The sequence below is a fragment of the Eleginops maclovinus genome, chromosome 4, assembly GCF_036324505.1.
Source record: "Eleginops maclovinus isolate JMC-PN-2008 ecotype Puerto Natales chromosome 4, JC_Emac_rtc_rv5, whole genome shotgun sequence".
In the NCBI taxonomy this organism is placed as follows: domain Eukaryota; kingdom Metazoa; phylum Chordata; class Actinopteri; order Perciformes; family Eleginopidae; genus Eleginops; species Eleginops maclovinus.
In genome coordinates, this window is record NC_086352.1 from 2,850,970 (window position 1) to 2,869,014 (window position 18,045).

The 18,045-nt window shown below is 44.3% G+C and overlaps 1 protein-coding gene across 1 annotated transcript in view; it reads right to left on the minus strand.

Moving 5' to 3' along the window:
- The window catches only part of LOC134862780 (NACHT, LRR and PYD domains-containing protein 12-like), a 62,166-nt gene extending 45,719 nt beyond the window's left edge, over positions 1–16,447 (minus strand). The window contains exon 1 of the mRNA XM_063880871.1: positions 14,732–16,447. Coding sequence (XP_063736941.1) covers positions 14,732–14,922 — 191 coding nt within the window. The 5' untranslated portion in view covers positions 14,923–16,447. The remainder of the gene's footprint in view (positions 1–14,731) is intronic.
- Between the last annotated feature and the right edge of the window lie 1,598 nt (positions 16,448–18,045).

An 18,045-nucleotide genomic window follows, 5' to 3' on the forward strand; every position in this document is an offset into this window, starting at 1 on the left:
CAGAAAGATGTAGATCCATGATAATCCAAGCTCAAAGTCTCTGCAGCAGTTTCTCTCCTCAGATCTTCAACAGCTCCTTCCTCTCCCTCACACAGCTCATCAGTACTGACAGCATCTTCAGCGACTCATGGAGCACAGAGTGAGTCTGTGGAAGCTGGAGCACTGTCCGTCACACATTCACCTCCTCTGTTATTCTCTTTCATCTTCAACAGGGCTGTGCATCTTCACTGGTCTCACGATTCTATTCGATATCATGATGCATCCGCAATTTTCTATATTACTGCACATGGCTTCTTTTTCTTCCAAGAATACAAGCAGTCAGATAAATTCGAACTCTTTAGAAAGTGCTTCAGAAATCAACAACATAAATGTCTTGACATTAAAATATAAACCAAAATAAATAAATGGTATAAGTCTATCCTCCCTAAGTGTGAAATTGAGAGGAGACTGTACTCGCGGAGGTTTTCGTCCTGCCTTCACAAACTTCATGCAAGCATTTATCGCCAGAAGACGTTCATACTATGTATTCTGCCCCCGTTATAAGTGACTTTACAACTCAGCAGATAGCTAAACAGGTCTGAATACTGAATAAAAGTCGGAACCAAAGATGTGCAGTCTCCAGTGTTTTACTTCCATCCAGCAATCAGATTCGCTTTGTGAAACTGTAATACAGGAAATACAATTCTAAATATGTCTTAAACATGTACAAAATACAAACTTCGAGGTATAAATCTAGCATGTAGCTGCTAACTGAGAAGATGAATGTACAGTAGCTAACCTGTCAAGGCATTTACATGAAGCTAAAGTAAATATTTCCTAAAACGTTTTTCTATTAACCATCTAACTAACATAAAGTACATTATTACTTACAGATGATGGTTTCTTGGACATTCAGAACAGGTAAGTATGGAAAGAGAAACTTGTGGTAACAAAGCAGAGTAAAATGTCTTCCTTTCACGACGTGTGGTTTTCTCCAACTAATCTGAACTCAAAATGGCGGAACCATGACAACCCTGGGCAGAACACATCTCTTGAATGGCCACTAGATGGCGCTGTTTACACAGACAAAGATAGGGCTACTAGCTCAGACATGACACTCCCCGTCTGGTATTACTAAATACCACTATTAATAACTCATAATCAAACACATTATGCATAACTGAACACTCCAATTTACTGCTCCGAAGACATGAGGAGGATGACTTCAGAGATGGGCCTCAAGAAAGTCCTGATGTTTCCATGTTTCGAGATCTGGAGGGAGGTCAGCCATCTTCTGCTCAGTGGCCTTCCCTCGAAGCTTCTGGCAGGTGATGCATTTGCGGATGACCTTGTTGATGCACCTTTTTGCGCCGATGATCCAGTACCCAGCACTCCTGATCGAACCTTCCGTGAACATACGGCCCTGATGTTTGACACGTTTGTGGAAGTGTCTCACAAGCAAGACGGCGACATGTCTTTTCCCTGGTATGATGATAGGGTGCCTTTCATCGTTCTCCATGAGAGCATGGGTAAGTCTACCGCCTACTCTCAAGAGGCCCTCAGGGTCTAGTGTTGGGTCCAGCTTCCTCAACGCACTTGCACGAGGAACTTCTTTCCCTGAAGATAGGCACTGAATCTCATCTTCGTAGATATCTTCTTGCACTGCTTTAACAACAACCTTTCTAGCCTTGGCAAGGTTTTCCTGAGGCCTTGTGCAGTGGTGCCAGCCGCGGCACTCATTCCGTTGATCGGCTGGAACTGTGCAAGTATCCACAATGTGAATGAGAAGCCCAATGGCGCGAGTGAGAGACCTCCACGTTGAAAACCTTTCAAAGCGGCTTGAGGTGAGATGAGATTCTTGTGTCTGCGTCCTTAAGACTGTGCAGTCGGAGCGCACTTCTGTATCTGAATGGGGTTCAATTAAGTCAAAAGTCTCCACGAATGTGGGAGCCTGTCCTTTGGGCTGCATAAGGAAAGCAGGACCGGTGATCCATGTGGAATGTTTCAATTCTGACACATGCAGCGATCTTGTTCCATGGTCAGCGGGATTGTGATTGGTTTGAACGTAATGCCACTGCTCCGGCTTGGTTGACCTCCTAATCCTCTGTACACGATTACTGACGTACACATAGAAGCGTCTCTTCTGGTTGTACATGTACCCCAGTACTACTTTGCTGTCAGAATAGAACTCAGTGGCTTGTAGGGTAACATCCATTTCACTGACGATGAACTCTGCTATCTCAACTGCCAAGACTGCTGCTCCTAACTCCAGTCGTGGGATTGTATGAGTGGCAATCGGAGTGAGCTTTGCTTTGCCTAAAACGAAGCTGATGTGGCATGTGCCACTAGAGTCCAAAACCTTCAGGTAGGCCACTGCTGCTATAGCTAAAGTGGAGGCATCGGAAAAGACATGAAGCTCGAGTCTTTGTGCTGAGGCAAGTGAAGCTGGGCAGTATGTCCGAGGTATCTTGAACTCCACGACACCTTGCAGAGAGCTTTTCCATTAAGTCCACTCCGCCTCTCTTTCTGCAGGTAAGGCAGCGTCCCAATCGGTAGAGTCTGCGGTCAGTTCACGAAGCAGACACTTGCCTTGCAGAGTGACTGGAGCAAGAATGCCAAGTGGGTCGAATATACTGTTCACAGTTGACAACACGCCTCTGCGTGTATAGGGCTTGTCTTCCATGGATATGCTGTAAGTAATGACGTCATTCGTGAGGTCCCAACTCAGTCCTAGACTTCTCTGGATCGTGGGGGTGTCTGCCTCTAGATCCAGGTCTTTTAAGTTCTTTGTGTGATCTGTGGCAGGAAAGGCATTCATCACTGCCTGGTTGTTTGATGCAACTTTGTGCAACCTTAAGTTGAAGTTTGCAAGCATTCCTTGTGTCCTTTTCAACAGATCCACGGCTTCAGCTACCGTCGGTAGCGACTTTAGGCCATCGTCGACGTAAAAGTTGCGGTCGACAAAACCTCTGGCATCCATCCCAAACTCCGCCGCACCATCTTGGGCTGCTCGATGGAGTCCATAGATTGCGACAGCAGGTGACGGACTGTTCCCGAACACGTGGACTCGCATCCTGTATTCCACCATGGGCTTGGACAAGTCGTTGTCTGCATGCCAGAGAAATCGGAGGAAGTTGCGATGGTCTTCTCTGACGAGAAAGCTATGAAACATCTGTTCCACGTCGGCTGTAATCGCAACTGCTTCCTGTCTGAAGCGTATTAGCACACCTAGTAGGCTGTTGTTCAGGTCAGGCCCGGTAAGAAATGTTTGGTTCAATGAAACACCTCTGTATTGGGCGCTGGAATCAAAAACAACGCGTATTTGGCCTGGTTTACGAGGGTGGTATACACCAAACATAGGCAAGTACCACACCTCCTCGTTTTCCTTTACAGGCGGAGCCAGTTCTGCATGGCATCGGTCAAAAACTCCCTGCATGAATGAGATGAAGTGCTCGCGCATCTGTGGCTTTCTTTCCAGGGTCCGACTAAGAGACTTGAAGCGTGTCATTGCCTGCTCTCTGTTGTTGGGAAGCCGCTGGCGAGATGGGCGAAATGGGAGAGATGCTGACAAACTGTTTGAGCTGTCGACGAACATCTCTCTGTCCATTAGCTCTAAGAACATTCTGTCTTCTATGGAAAGCGCAAGTCCGTCATCATTTTGTGTCCGCTGGAAGATGTCATTGCCAAACTCGTGCTCTGTGCTTGAATTTTCAAAGTGTCTGTGTGTGCTTTGAAGTGAGACAGAATGGGGCTTAGCGCTAATCTTCTCAGTGACTTGTATTTGATTTGGGCATGGCATGCAGAGACTTGGATGTCCATTCATGAGAATGCTCGTTCGAAAGGTACTGATGGTTGCAGGCTTATGCGCAGAACCCAGGCAGATGTCTCCAACTATCACCCAGCCGAAGTCAAGGCGTTGGGCATAAGGAGCGTTGTTGGGGCCGTTGCGCTGCTCTCGAACCTTGTGAGCACAGAGGACGTCTCTTCCTAACAGCAAAAGAATCTTGGCCTCAGGGTCAACAGCTGGAAGGTCACGTTCTAATGACTTCAGGTGAGGAAAGAAGCTGGCGGCCTCAGGAGAGGGTATCTCAGAACGATCATCAGGTATGTAATTGCATTCTATGAGTGTTGGAAGAGGAATCTGTGTCTTGCCGTCTAGTGACTGCGCTTGAAATCCTGTGGCACGTCTTCCAACTGTCTCAGTTACACCAGCGCAGGTGCGGAGTGTGTAGGGGTGTCCTTCACCTTTCACTTTGAAGTGGTCGAAAAACTCACTCTTTGCAAGGGACCGATTACTTTGTTCGTCTAGAACAACATACGTCTTGATGCCATGTTCTGGTTGGCCAGGAGGGTATACTTTAATTAAACAGATCTTTGAGCAAGACCTCGGGCCTACTCCTGCACCACATATTTCTGTGCACTTTGCTACGACTTCAGAGGTGGGTTGAGCGTCTTGCTCCCCGCCATGCTCGCCTGAAGGAGTCTCCTGCCGCCAGGGAGGTGGTCCTGGGTGGAGCACAGTTGCATGCCTGTCGCTCTCGCATTCATTACATTTGACTACGGCCTTGCAGTCTTTAGCTAGGTGCGTAGTAGAGGAGCAACAGCGATAGCAAACCCCGTTGTCTTTGAGGAAGGTCTTTCTCTCCTGCAGAGGCTTTGCCCTGAATCCTCGACATTGTGACAGTGGGTGAGGCCTGTTCTTGTGTAGGAGACACTGCTTGTTCACGTCAGCAGGAGGGTTGGAAGGACCTACAGTGGACAGATAATCAGCTGCTGAGGCGACTCCAGTCTTGTGAGCTGAAACAGTAAACTTTCTGGGTGGTGGTTTCTTCCAGACAGCGTCAGATTTGATCTGGCCTGTGCCAACACTGAAGTTGAAGCTGGGGTCGTTTCGTGTTTGAGCTTCTGTGCACACAAAGTTCGTGAAAAATGAAAAAGGTGGAAATTAAACTTGGTGATTTCTTTTATATTGTGTGCCTTGATAGATCCATCTTTCTTGTAAGTGAGGTGGCAATTTTTCGACGATAGGATTGACGCCTCTTGACGTATCTAAGTAAGAGAGGCCAGTCAAGTATCCTTCTAATTTAGCTGAGAGGACTTCTCGCAGTAAATCTCCCAGTTCACGTAGTTTTAGGGGATCTTGCTTTGTAATTTTTGGAAATGATTCTATCCTGTCAAGGAGAGCCTTTTCGATGACTTCAGGAGCACCGTATACTTCTTCTAGACGTTCCCAGGACATCTTCAATCCCGAATCTGGATATTTGATGTGTACAGCCCTCAACCTCTTCACATATTCAGAGGAAGTGGGGCCGAGCCAACTGATTAACAGGTCAAGCTCTTCGCTCGCCGTTAGAAACAGTCCTTGCTTTGCATTATCAAAGGAGGATTTCCACGCCCAGTAATTCTCTGGGCGATCGTCAAACTTTGTGAGACCACCATGAACGAGGTCACACCGTGCGAGAAATCTGGCTATGTCGCTGATGGCCTCTTCTCCATTGAAGGACGGTTGTGGGATGGTGTAGACTGAGCGTTGTGGCAGAGGCGTAAACCCAGATGGGCTATTTAGCAGTGGGCTATGCTCGTTTTTCACGTGCGCTAAAGGCTGATTTTTGTTGGCAGGCTGCTGCCTTGTACCATCAGAGGGTGAGTATGGTAAGTGCTGATGTGAAGGCTGGTGTGGGTTGACTGGCTGCTGCCTTGCAGCATCGGACGGGAAGAACAGTTTGTTCTGAGGTGGGATGTAATAAGGTACGTTTGTGTTGGCATCAACGTGTATAGGCAGTTCAGGGCAATCTAAATAATCTCCTCTCTCTGTTGGGGGTGGAGGTGTTGGAGGTGATGGATGAGAATGGCGTTCAACGAACTCTCTAGTACGCTGTGCTGGGTCTGTGTCTGGGGCTAAACTCTGTTTTTCACTCAGAACGCCTTCATGCATAGACTCAGCAGCCTCTTCATACACTCTGGCTTCAGCCATAGCAGCTGCTGCTTCTTTTTCATGATTTAAAGCAGTTAGAGTGCCCTCCAAACGTGCTTTCTCCATATTAATTTCCATTTCTCTCTGGGCAAAGCGTGCACGCCTACGCTCTGACTCTGCTCTAGTTCTTGCCTTGGCCGCCGCCATGTTGACTGATGAATTACTTGACCTAACTGAACGTGATCCTATTAATTTTGTTTCAGTGTTCTTTTGCGTTTCCATTACTGTGTGATTGTGTAGATCTTACTTGATGATGAGAAGAAAGTAGCTGTAGTTTTCTTTTTCATCGTAGCAAGGTCGTCTGAGTGTCTATTCTGCCCCCGTTATAAGTGACTTTACAACTCAGCAGATAGCTAAACAGGTCTGAATACTGAATAAAAGTCGGAACCAAAGATGTGCAGTCTCCAGTGTTTTACTTCCATCCAGCAATCAGATTCGCTTTGTGAAACTGTAATACAGGAAATACAATTCTAAATATGTCTTAAACATGTACAAAATACAAACTTCGAGGTATAAATCTAGCATGTAGCTGCTAACTGAGAAGATGAATGTACAGTAGCTAACCTGTCAAGGCATTTACATGAAGCTAAAGTAAATATTTCCTAAAACGTTTTTCTATTAACCATCTAACTAACATAAAGTACATTATTACTTACAGATGATGGTTTCTTGGACATTCAGAACAGGTAAGTATGGAAAGAGAAACTTGTGGTAACAAAGCAGAGTAAAATGTCTTCCTTTCACGACGTGTGGTTTTCTCCAACTAATCTGAACTCAAAATGGCGGAACCATGGCAACCCTGGGCAGAACACATCTCTTGAATGGCCACTAGATGGCGCTGTTTACACAGACAAAGATAGGGCTACTAGCTCAGACATGACACTCTGCAATCCAACAGTTGGTTAAATCCACCAAAAGCCTGACATGACGGTAACGAGATAAATACTACCACGCTGAAGTTAGTGTAAGAAATAATAACCATTATGAAGAGTAACCACAACACTGTCTTATTTTGAAATACAATCTTATTTTGAAAGTGTTTATTTTGTAACCGGATGTATACATCACTGATGACGCGTGATGCCGGACGGAAGAAAACTGCGGGTTTGAGCGTTGGTTTCCTTAGCGGACAGAATCTGGATAAAGAGTGAATAGGGGAATTACTTGTGGTGTTAGACATTAAACACACAATGATTCATTCTCCTTGTTGACGCTGTAATACCCTAAGGAGGGAGATGACCCTATGCCACGCATTCACTAAAGTGACCGGAAGTACTGTTACGACTTGAGGCGACCAATAGGAAGAGGCGACCTCTGGACAAAGAGCAATGCAACTAAGGAATCCATCTGTTTTTGCTCGGACCCTCGGACAGTGAACACCTCGTGAACCCTATTCATGTTTTGGGCCTGTTCAAGTGTGTTCTGAGCTACTGAGCCACAGCTGTGAGACTTTTGTAAAACCTACCGCTGCATCCATTTATTAAATACTCCTTTTAAAACTAATGAGAGGAGCTTCACTTGGTTTCTTTTGAGTCGACTCCTGGGCTTCGAATAAAAGAACATTTCCTACATTAGCATCCGATTCAGAGCTTCCGATTCGGCAGTTAAGGGGAAACTTAAGGGATATTTCATTCACAGCGCTGAGCGACCAATCCTCCGTGTTTTAAACCTCTTAAATCGCTGCATAGCCGATTTATTTGGACTAGATTTTCCCAGAGAGTCCAAGCATTCTTTATAACACAGTTTTGGATTTGTGAAAACTTTGTTGTATTTGTGAAAATACAAAAAAGGGAGATGTCACTGTCTGTGTTTAACCTAGTCAACATTGGACCAGGTCTTGATCTATTGACGAGGTAAAGCACTCTTCAAATTGTTCTTTCAAAATGAAATGAAAGCCTGCAGCCGAACTGTGTCATATCTCGCAAATGACGTTAAGTTTATTTCAGTGTGTTTGTCTTTGTCTTGTGACTTTCCCCTTTATTTTGAATAGTAACTTTCCCTCTCGTTTCAGATTCTGACCTCCCTTCCTTGTGATCTCCTGTGATTGTCCGCCCCTGATTGTTTCCACCTGTTCCCCATTACCTGGTGTATGTATTGTCCTCGTCACCCTTTGTCCTGTGCCAGTTCGTTTTTGTTCATGGTGATTTTCTACCAGTGTCATCAAGCCACGAATACTCCTCAGAGCTTCGAGCCACGTCGTGACCAGTAGCGGTGCGTGGCCAATTTTACAGAGGAGGCCAGAGAGATCGTAAACTACTGAATGACGTCATACCCATGTCAACAATCAGGACAAATGATTGCAGCTGCTGCTATTTATTGACACCATATCGCAACAAGCTTAAACAAACACAACACAACACAACACAAAACCTTACACCCATATTTGTAATCTCAATAATACACTGAACTGTAGCCTACAGGTGGCCTCACATTCTAAAAGTCTCTGACGGGTTCACACCGCTGTCCGCAGGATGCTAAAGTGAAAGCCTCGGCTGTCACACTGCGTAAAGAAATAAAGTAAGCTTACTCACTATTTGTAGAGAAATGCCATTCTCCTATCCTTAATGGTGGCGAAATGATCTGCAGCAGAAAAGACAATTTAGCATTACACTCCCTGTTAGCCAGTCCGTTCTCGTATAGTTCCCTTCACAAAACGTCCGGGTATTTCCTTTAGCTCTTCCCTGAGTAAGGTCGAGATTCGGAGTGGACCTACCCTTCTGTTTTATTTTTAACTGAATTTCAAACGGTAGTTTAGTGAAATCGTTTCTCAGAAAAAACTCTGGGTCTCCGTCGCCATCCATTCTTACTTTCTAACCTTCCTTCACGGTTAGCAACAGCATGGTTGTGTGTGGTTACGTACTTACGTATTAGTGTAGGAGGCACGTACAAGCTAGCCTCCTCATTTTTTAAATTTTTACAGTTTGATTGACCTCGATGAGCGTTCGGTGACAAGCCGAGCTTCAATCTGATTGGCTAAAACCCTTAGTAGTAGTGGAGGCCAAGTTAAACGGGCCTCCTTAGATGGCAGTATTTCACCTATAGGGGCGCTGTTTTGCTCGCTCAAAGAAAAACATGACATCAGGGAATTAAACACGGCATATTTGGAACCTAAAATGTGCGTCATGAATCCCAACTCATGGATATTTTTTTATCGAATATAAATGAGGAGGCCACGCCTCCCTTGGCCTCCGGGAGAAAACGCCACTGGTCGTGACTTAGTTTCTTTAGTTTCTTTATGCTCCCAGTGTTTTTCCTCCCTAAGAGTGGTTTGGTGTTGATACTGTTTGTTTTCCATCATAGTGGATCTTTGGTTTGAATAAAGCTTTCTTTGTTAAAACCTGTGTGAGTCGTGCATTTTAATTCTATCCCGTTTTCTCAGTCGTAACAAACTGTCCACAGAGTGCCTGCAGACAGACCCCAGAGGCGGAGTTTGCGGGGAGGCATTGCCTAGTGGCTATGTCACTACACATCATGCGTGTCGCCACAATAGTATTGGGGGGGGGGGACACGTCCGTCCCACCCTTGTAAAAAAGTCGTTTGGACCCCCCCACATTTGCCATCAAAAACATGAGTGCATGACTGCTCTACTAGTCCAGCGTTCTTTCCATTGCTTCACAAACAAATCCGTTCCACTTTATCAGTAGGGGATTACCCATATCAACAGAAATCCACTCCGCGTTTGTTTTTTAACACACAGCAGCAGCAGCATCATGCGCGCGGCACGATGCGTGATGCGCATATTCAAAACATTCACTGTTGAGTATCGGATCACGAGATGGACATACGGAAGAGGAAAGTAAGTCTGAGTTTTCCCTTGAGTGGCCAAACAGCTAAATTGCATTCTTCCATGGTCAAACACAGCCAGCTTTTCTAATGAGAATGTTAGCACCCTTATGAGACATTCTGTCTATATTAGCAATATAATTAGCATATTAGCTAGTCAGTCACAAAGATCCTTCAGCGCAGTGCCCACCCACTGCACGTTGGAATCAACCAAATATGAGCTAGATACAGTGGGGCAAAAAAGTATTTAGTCAGCCACCAATTGTGCAAGTTCTCCCATTTAAAAAGATGAGAGAGGCCTGTAATTTTTATCATAGGTACACCTCAACTATGACTCATAGTTGAGGTGTACCTATGATAAAAATTACAGGCCTCTCTCATCTTTTTAAATGGGAGAACTTGCACAATTGGTGGCTGACTAAATACTTTTTTGCCCCACTGTATATATATATATATACTTTGTTCAGCTATACTAAAGCTTAGAGCAGAGGATGATGTTCTAAAGCCTTGGCTCAGTAAGCCCTGTAACCATTACACAAGTCCAGAAGTGCAGAATGAGATGCTAAATATTATGGGCAACTCCGTTGTGCGAAAAATATCAAAGGAAATACATGAGGTGTCCACACTCATGTACTCCATCATAATTGATGGAGTACAAGATTTGTCTGGGAATGAACAAGAGGCCATATGCCTACGCTATGTAGATAGTGATTTGCTACCTCATGAGGACTTTGTAGGCCTCTATCAAGTCTCCTTAACAACAGGGAAAGAGTTGGCTCAGATGGCAACTGATGTCCTCCTTCGATTGAACCTGCCCTTATCCTGCCTTCGCGGGCAGAGCTATGATGGGGCAGCCAATATGGCAGGTGGAGCTAAAGGCGTTCAGGCAGTCATAAAGGAAACACAGCCTCTTGCTCTCTACGTTCATTGTGGTCCTCATTGCATTAATCTGGTGACTCAGACAGCCTGTAGCACAAGCACTATTGTGTCTGATGCGCTGGATTTAGTCCACAAACTTGGCAACCTGTACCATCTATCTGGGAAATATAAGACAATATTTAAGGAGGTTGCCCAGTCGGAAGAAGGGAGTTTCAGAACTCTGAGGCCCCTCTGCCCTACACGATGGCTCATGAGGGTGGTAGCTATCCAGGCAGTTCTAGATCAATATGAAAAGATTTTGGTCAGTCTTGAGGAAATGGCATCTGGTTCCTCTGACACTTGCATAACTGCAAGGGGGCGTCTGGAGAGGTTTCAGAAGGGGCACATTTTGCTCAGCCTGATTATGACCCTTGAAGTTCTAAAAGAACTTGAATGTCTCAACCGCTCCCTTCAGAGCAAGACAGTGAGTGTCTCAGGGATGCTGGCTGCGGTTGATTGTGTGAAAAACACAATTCAAGTAAAGAGATCTGATGAAACATTTCATCGTATATATACCCAAGCCTGTGATATGATCCAGGAGTTGGACATTGAGGCTATCCAGACTCCTCATATCCGGAGACCCCCAAAGCGCTTCACAGGAAATGCACCTGCATTTAGACCTACTTCCCCTGAGGAGTTCTACAGAATAGAATTCTTTAAAATGTTGGATGTAGTTGAGGTCCAGTTGACAAAGCACTTTGACCAGAGCAGCTTCCAAACACTCAACATACTGGAAAGGGTGTTAATAACTGGAAAGGTGGAGGATGTGGATGTGGTCAGTTCTTACCCAGAACTACACCAGCATTCTTTGGAGGTACAGCTGGCAATGTTCAAACTTCAGTATTCCTGCAGCACGGTCAGTGAAGTGGTGGATACCCTGAGAGCTATGCTGCCAGAGGTTCGAGGTTTGTTCACTCAAGTAGAAGTGTTGGTCAGGCTTCTTGTTCTTGTGCCATGCTCCTCAGCAGAAGCTGAGAGAAGTTTTAGTGCCTTGAGAAGGCTTAAGACGTGGCTGCGCTCTTCAATGTCTCAAAAGCTTTGAACAATGTGGCTGTTTGCCACATCCACCAGGAGCATCTTGACAAACTTGACTTAGGGGAGATTTGCCAGTCATTTGTGTCTGCAAATGACAAAAGAGGTCACACTTTTGGAGCCTTTGTATGATCTCTTACTTTTGTTCTAACTGTAAAAATCCTGCTGTAGGCGTGATACAGATAAGGGGGGAGAAATATGATTATAGGAGAAGATATAGAACATTTAATGAAAGGACAAAAAAAAGGGAAATCAACAATTTTGGGGAAAGGATGGAGATAGTAAAAGCAAGTCTTTAACAGGTTGTAAGGTTGTATTGAGTTATAGTTTGATGTTCTGCAGGGCACTGAAGAGGGCTAAGGTTGATGGTAATAGGCTCTGAGCCTAGGTACGCATTTTATGTTTCCTCATAACTTTTTTTTCAAGAGATTTTTTTTTTGCATGACATTAAAATAGGGCTGCCTCAAATTTACCTCATTCTTTTCTAATTCACTCTTAGATTTTTTAAATCCTCATATTTTGCTCTCATTAAAAGAAAATAAAGTGCCAAAAAAGTTGTCAGTGTCAGTCCTCTGTGTATTACACCAAAACATAATAGTAGTCAGTAATTGCAGACCATGCCGGCTCCAAGGAAAAACAATGAAAGAGGGAGATCCTTTTGAATGTAAAATGCACCAGAATGCGGGAAATTGAATCTACTTCTTTCAAAACTTTATGGGGGAGGACCCCCAGACCCCCCACAAAAATGTGTCCCCCCCACATTCAAAAAACTGCTGACGCCCTTGCTACACATTGATTCAAAATAGGTAAATTAAATGGTTTCAATAAATAAATCGGGATTCTACGGAAGAGGATTAGGGCCACATGAAAAACAAAATCTGACTTTAAAGAGAGGATTCTGTGTGTCTGCAGGCACTCATTTTCATTTCATTTTGAAAGAACAATTTGACGAGAGCTTTACCTCGTTAATATTTCAGGACCTGGTCTAATGTGGTCTGGGTGTGAAAAAAGCAGCACAATCTCCCCTTTTTGTATATTCACAAATAGAATAATGCTTTCACAAATCCAAAACTGAGTTATGAAGAATGGTTAGACCAGGGATAGCCAACCCGGTGCCCGCTGGCACTTGGTCGCTCGCAGGGCATGTTCTACAAATAGCACTAGTCACCATGGAGCTCCGTCTAACATGTGATTGTGTTGCTGCTCTTTTTGAATCAACAACTCTTGCGTTTTTTTATTTTAAGAGGACAATATTGAATATACAATTTTAAAAACAAAAAAGGTTTTATGTAGATATGAACTCTGACCCTGTCTGGGGACGGAGTTCAATTTCACGCGCAAGCCAAATCTCTATCGCTGAGACAAGCTAGCAGGAGCAGCTACGATGGGACGCTAGGTGCCGGTTTTACCCTAAACATGGCAGAAAAAGCGAAAGAGAAATGGCTTTTTCACAATGATTGGGAGGAAGACATGTTTTTTACAACAGTGAAAGAAAAGCGCGTATGTCTCATTTGCGGGGCGACTGTGGCGACGGCAAAGCGGCACAATGTGGAGAGACACTAGCTACCATGCTAACTACCCGCCTGGCAGCTCACTGCTGCAGGAAAAAGACATATATGTGTTTCCTACCATGGTAAATCATTGCTCATAATTATTGTGAGCAATGATTAGCATGTGATCAGACAGTGTTTTCACATGTATGAATACTTATGATGATTAAAGACAATATTATCATTAAAGGTAAACCGTGCACATATGTTCTTCAGGAGCTTTGTATCAAACTAGTAGCCCTTCGTCTTACTCAGTACCCTTGAAGCAGCTCTCAGTCTCAAAAAGGTTGGTGACCCCTGGTTTAGACTCTGGGAAAATCTAGTCCAAATAAATCGGCTATGCAGTGATTTAAGAGGTTCAAAGAACGGAGGATTGGTCGATCAGCGCTGTGAATGAAATATCCCTTAACTGCAGAATCGGAAGCTCTGAATCGGATGCTAACTTCAGCGTGGTATAAATCATGTGTGTCTCTGAGCTGCAGCGACACAGCCCGGTTCAGAGTGTCTGCCTGTTGATTCTGGGGCTGTGCTGCTTCTGTTTGGGGATAAAGCAGACTGCTCCGTGTTTGGTGTCGCGGTCACTTCTGTTCCTTGATCTCTGCGTCACCGAGTGACAGACTTTAAGCGTGCGCTATTTGCGTTTAGTTCATAACATCCATAATGTGCCCACGGCCCAGAGGCGCGCTTGGGAATGGACCCTGATGTTTATGTGCCTGGTTATAAGGTATTGATATAATTCTTCAATGAAGTTAGAAAGAACGTTCTTGTCAAATATCAAGAATCAACGATAAGATAGAATCGATTATGTCCTGTCACTGCATTGATGGAGAATCGCTCACGTCCGCATCGCGATGCATCGTAGACACAATCAATTTCAACACACCTAATATTCAACCATTGGGAAAAACAGGAAACAAAATACTTTAAAAGTAATTGTTTTTAGGAAAATTAAACTGAAAAGTGACTTCAGAGCTGAGGCCACGACTTCAGAGAGTCTCTGAGAGTCCACAGTCAGCTAGTCTGTCAGGACACATATTACAGAGAGAGTTATTCACAGGAAGAGGAAACATTACATTACCTTCATGCATTTGAAGACCTCCAGGACTTTAACTTCACACTGTGCATTTATATTGAATGTAATATTCCATTCATCACACTCTCACTGTAAATAATATCCTGCTTTATTCTGTGATGACTGAATATCGGCTCTTCAATAGTGTTTTATCTGTCAGAAAGTTGATCGTTTTTATCTTCAGTCAACTTGTATATTTTCTAATCTTTAAAGCTGTTTCTTTACATTTCAGAATTGTTTATTTCTACTCTTTAATTTATACTTATGTGCAATGCCTTGTTTTTTATCCTGCTGCAACAAAATAATTTCCCAACTTGGGATCAATAAAGTATATCTGATCTTAAATGTAAAGCTGATGTCTGCAGCTCAGAGTCAACACAACTCTCTCATATTAATCTCAGCACAGAGAGATGGAGAACTGACCTGAGAGTCTGCAGTCTGCAGAGAGGACTCTCCAGAAGATCTCTCAGCAGCTCCACTCCTGAATCCTGCAGATCGTTGTAACTCAGGTCCAGATCTCTCAGATGGGAGGGGTTGGACTTCAGAGCTGAGGCCAGAGCAGCACAGCTGATCTCTGACAACCTGCAGTTCCTCAGTCTGAATAAAGAAAACATGAAGTGAGTTTGAAGGTTTAATAATCTGTTCAGAGCTGAAGAAGGTTTAGAGGTCAGAGTCCAGAAAGATGTAGATCCATGATAATCCAAGCTCAAAGTCTCTGCAGCAGTTTCTCTCCTCAGATCTTCAACAGCTCCTTCCTCTCCCTCACACAGCTCATCAGTACTGACAGCATCTTCAGCGACTCATGGAGCACAGAGTGAGTCTGTGGAAGCTGGAGCACTGTCCGTCACACATTCACCTCCTCTCTGTTATTCTCATTCATATTCAACCATTTGGAAAAACTGGAACAAAATGCTTTAAAAGTTTCAGTTTTTAATATTTTAAATGAATATGAACTAAAATGCATTTCCTGCTGAAAATGTGTGTGAATGCTGTAAGCTGCACAAATGTGTTGCTGAACTTTGGTGAAAATGCAGAAGCAGCTGAATATCTGAATCTCTGAATGGTGACTGTAGCTGTTTAAACAACTGACTTTTAGCAATGATGTTTAAAAGAGCAGAGAACTAAAACCATACGTCACCAATAACGTCTACAATATGTGGAACATGTTGAAGTCAGTGTGAAGCCTCCATCAGACAGGAGAATAGGCTGAGTGTGTTAAACTCCAGTGTGTGTGTCTGTCTCTGAGCTGAGCACCTCATCATAACACCTGTCTGTCTCCAGAGGTCAAAGGTTTCCATGGAGATCTGCAGTGATCAGTGAAAGCAGAGCCTCTCCATTCATCTGAAGGAGAAATAAACCTCTTACATTTTTAACTCTAGTTGGAAAACGGTAGCTGCTATCGGTACAATCTCAACGCTCGGAGCATCTCAGATACCTGATGAGAGGATAGAGTGCTGTTTGTGTATTTTCAGGACAATAAAGGAGGAAAGATGAGGCAACATTTACAATGGGACTTAATGGATGTGAAAGCTCTTGTTGCTTGGTGTCCTCAAGAGGCATTTATTAAAGCTCTTTGCTTAAATTGTTTTTATTTTCAACCCAACAGAGGTTTTCCTACAATTCAAGTGTAGAATTAAGACCCAGGAGTATAGGGTGTGGGCATTATGGCAGGTTAAAAAAAAGTTGAAGGTGAATTTCCAGCTGTCCTCCACTCTAGCTGAGACATCACGCTCTCTAACGTCAGCGAGTTGCGCAATACACACTGATGATAGGATCTGAAGAAGGCCTCTTTACCGAGCTCCACTCAAAGAGAGATATCTCAACAAGGGTAAGAGATATCAAACACCGCTGTAAGAGATTAATAGCTGAAGGTCTTGTGAACGTTTTGAAGTTGGAATGAAGTCTCTAGCTGAAACTATGTGGAAGGAGTAGCATTTTGCGCAAGGTGCAGTTAAAGAGCAGTTGAAGGTTCCTCCCATTGAGTTGAATGGGAAAAAAAGAGTGAAAAAGTTGAAAGTTTCCCATTGATTCCTGACCCAGCTGAATATGTTGATATTTGAATAGCTTCTGTAGCCAAAAGTATGCTGACGTTATGGAGAGGCGACGTTTTTAGTTAGAAGAAGAAGAAGAAGAAGAAGAAGGAGAAGACTTTTTTTGACTTTTACAAAAACACTTTATTACAGGTTTACATCAAGTACAACAACAATCTATTTACCTAGAATAGGTAAATAAAAAAGCTAAGCCTTAAAAACTTGTGTAAAGTGCAAATCATCATTAACCACAGAACATACAATATCTTCATAACACCACCGTTGTTTAAAAGCTTCCAAGTCCCCGATGTTTTTATAAAAACGATGCTCTAGCCAGAGTCTGGCTCTGATGTTGCACAGCCAGATCGCTTTTGCTTCTTGTCCCTTTTTGTTTTCCACTCTGTTCTTCCTACTTAGGTATATAGCCATTTTAGCCTCACCAGAGAGGTAGTTTAGGAGCTGCCACTTTTCTTTGCTTGTCTTTTGGTATGGAGCCCCCATGATAAACACGCTCTCTGTAAAAGCTATACTAAAAAGACTAAAAACCAATGTTAACAGAGAAGAAACCCGTGAGTCTCTGGCACTCTGTAAAAACATGGAAAACAGTCTCTCTAAAACCACAAAATGGACAGTTGTTACTGACAGCAGGATTGATGACAGAGATAAAAGAGTTGGAGGCGATAGCGCCGTGTAAAATTCTCCACTGGAGGTCGGCAGTACGTTTCTTTAAGGGGGGTTTGTACAGAATCCTCCACTGTGGGCCTGGTCCGTTTCCGGCACCCAGTCTAGTGCTCCACACAGTGGAGGCCCTGTCCTTCAGTCCATTTTTGTTAATAGTTTTTACAATGTTCGTGTATATAGTCTTTTTGTCAGCTTTGTGTATGCTCAGTTTCTCTGGGTTTGCAACCTTGAGCAGGGGGCCCGTCAGCTCTCCGAGCCCTGGGCTCAGGTATATCTCCGGGAAAGGGTCTGTTGGGTCCGGTTTGGCTCTGCCCTGTCCGTAGCTCCTTAACAGTCTCTGCTCCTCAGCGCAGAGGCTCCGGCTCCAGAGTTGCAGGATCCTCTGGGCCACCCGGACAGAGTGTAGACCCAGCAGAGAACCCAAGGCCCGGGCATCGCTCAGCTCCGGCCCCGCTGCTTCCACCACCTGCTGAAGGCTCAGGGTCCCAGATCTGCGCAGCACCACCGCCAGTCCTGGTGTCTCGCTGCAGCTAACGTCCAGCCTGGCTCCATGAATCAGAGGCTCTTTTAACAACCAGTGCAGAGAGTCAGTCTTTGGACACCTTCTATGGTTAAAAAGGGCCCAAGACTTAAAAACACCTTGATAAAAGGGAGGTAACCCACTTAACTTTAAAATGGTTAAATCAGTTAAAAACAGAGCAGCATCCAGCCCCAGGTTACTCACGCGTCTTAGAATGCAGCTGCTCACATCTCTCCACACCAAATCAGCCGGGCCGGTAAGATACCTTTGCAGAAACTGCACTCTAAAGGTGGCTGTTCGGCTGGCCAGGTGGACAAGGCCCTGTCCCCCCTCCTCTCTAGGTAAAAACAGCACCCCCTGTGGCACCCAGTGTAGCCCATCCCAAAAGAAATCTACCAATCTCTTTTGAATTTGGGCCAGTAGGCCTGAGGGAGGGTCTACACAGGTGAGGCGGTGCCACAGTTGGGATGCCACAAGGTTGTTTAAAACCAACACTCTACCTTTAA